At 36.3% G+C, this 1,221-nt stretch overlaps 1 protein-coding gene across 1 annotated transcript in view; it reads right to left on the reverse strand.

Moving 5' to 3' along the window:
- Nucleotides 1-1,221, reverse strand: part of Luzp2 (leucine zipper protein 2) — a 516,158-nt gene that overhangs the window by 263,269 nt on the left and 251,668 nt on the right. Inside the window, exon 5 of the mRNA XM_004642693.2 lies at nt 766-828. Within this exon, the coding sequence (XP_004642750.2) occupies nt 766-828 (63 nt within the window). The remainder of the gene's footprint in view (nt 1-765; nt 829-1,221) is intronic.

Consider the following 1,221-nt stretch of genomic DNA (forward strand, 5'->3'; position numbering starts at 1 on the left):
CTCCAAGGCAGGGTGGCACATGGCAGACAGCAAAAGCAGCAAAGGACCTTAACAGTGACGTTCTGCGCTTTTTACCTTCCTTCTGGGCAGCTGGGATTAGGGCAGCGTAAAGCCTGGCGGTGCACTGATCGCACTCCCGACTTCCAGCGTCACGCACTCGGGCCTCAGCAGCCTCGGCAAAGCCCGCTGCCCCACGACTCATGTGGCTTCGGGAGGACATCTGTACACAAGCCATCGCCAGCTTAACTTTCGATGGAGTGCTAGACTGCTAAGTTCTATATTTAAAATAATATATCCTAAATTAAAAATTCGACTGATAATACACAGAAAAATTAACGTAATATTCTCATGATCATATATGTGGGTCTGTATTTTTGTATTGTGTGTCTTCACGTTTTTGTGCCTCATACTGATGAAAGTGATGATGAAAGTAGTTAGTTTCTTTATATTCGAATCTGCTATAGTTGAGGGAGTGAAGAATATACTTTCCTTCTAGATTGGTTCCTTCTAGTTCACCTTGTAGCCCAGACTGGGCTCAAACTCTCAGTGATCCTCCTGCCTCAGCCTCCAGAATTCCGGAATTACAGGTATGGGTCACCAAGCCCTGGCTACTTCTTAACACTCTTAGCCTTAATGTTCTTTTGATTAGTCTACAAGGAAGATCAAGTTGGAATGTGAAGAAAACTACAAACGTGTGACAAATCCACACCTGTGTTTGTGAATATTCATTGATTTATACAATGCCTTCTAAAACGTATCTCTTACCTCATTCTGAAGGTCTCGGATCATTTTTGTCTTTCTTTCCACTTCAGTTTTTAAAAAGTTAATCTGAAAATGAAGAGAGTATTATGTGGATCCATTTACATTTATTTTCACATCTTTCATTTTTTATTTTAAGTTATAGTGAAATGACTATCCTTTTACAATCAAACAACAAAAAAAAAAACAGAAAAAGAATTTTAAAATGTCATTAACTAAAACTTTCATTATTGAATTCAAACATACATTCACCAATAATGTAAAGTTATTCTTCCTTAGAAATAAGTGTGTTAACACTCTTAGCCTTAATGTTCTTTTGATTAGTTTTAATCATTTTTAAATTCTTTTTTAGAAAAAGAAATCACACATTATTTCATTGTAATTGAGAAATCATCCATATGATGAAGTAATTCTTTAAGTTGACTAAATCCCATGGTTTTGTTTTAATGATTATTTAAAAAA

Source organism: Octodon degus, unplaced genomic scaffold (genome assembly GCF_000260255.1).
Source record: "Octodon degus isolate 3935 unplaced genomic scaffold, OctDeg1.0 scaffold00159, whole genome shotgun sequence".
NCBI classification, from domain to species: domain Eukaryota; kingdom Metazoa; phylum Chordata; class Mammalia; order Rodentia; family Octodontidae; genus Octodon; species Octodon degus.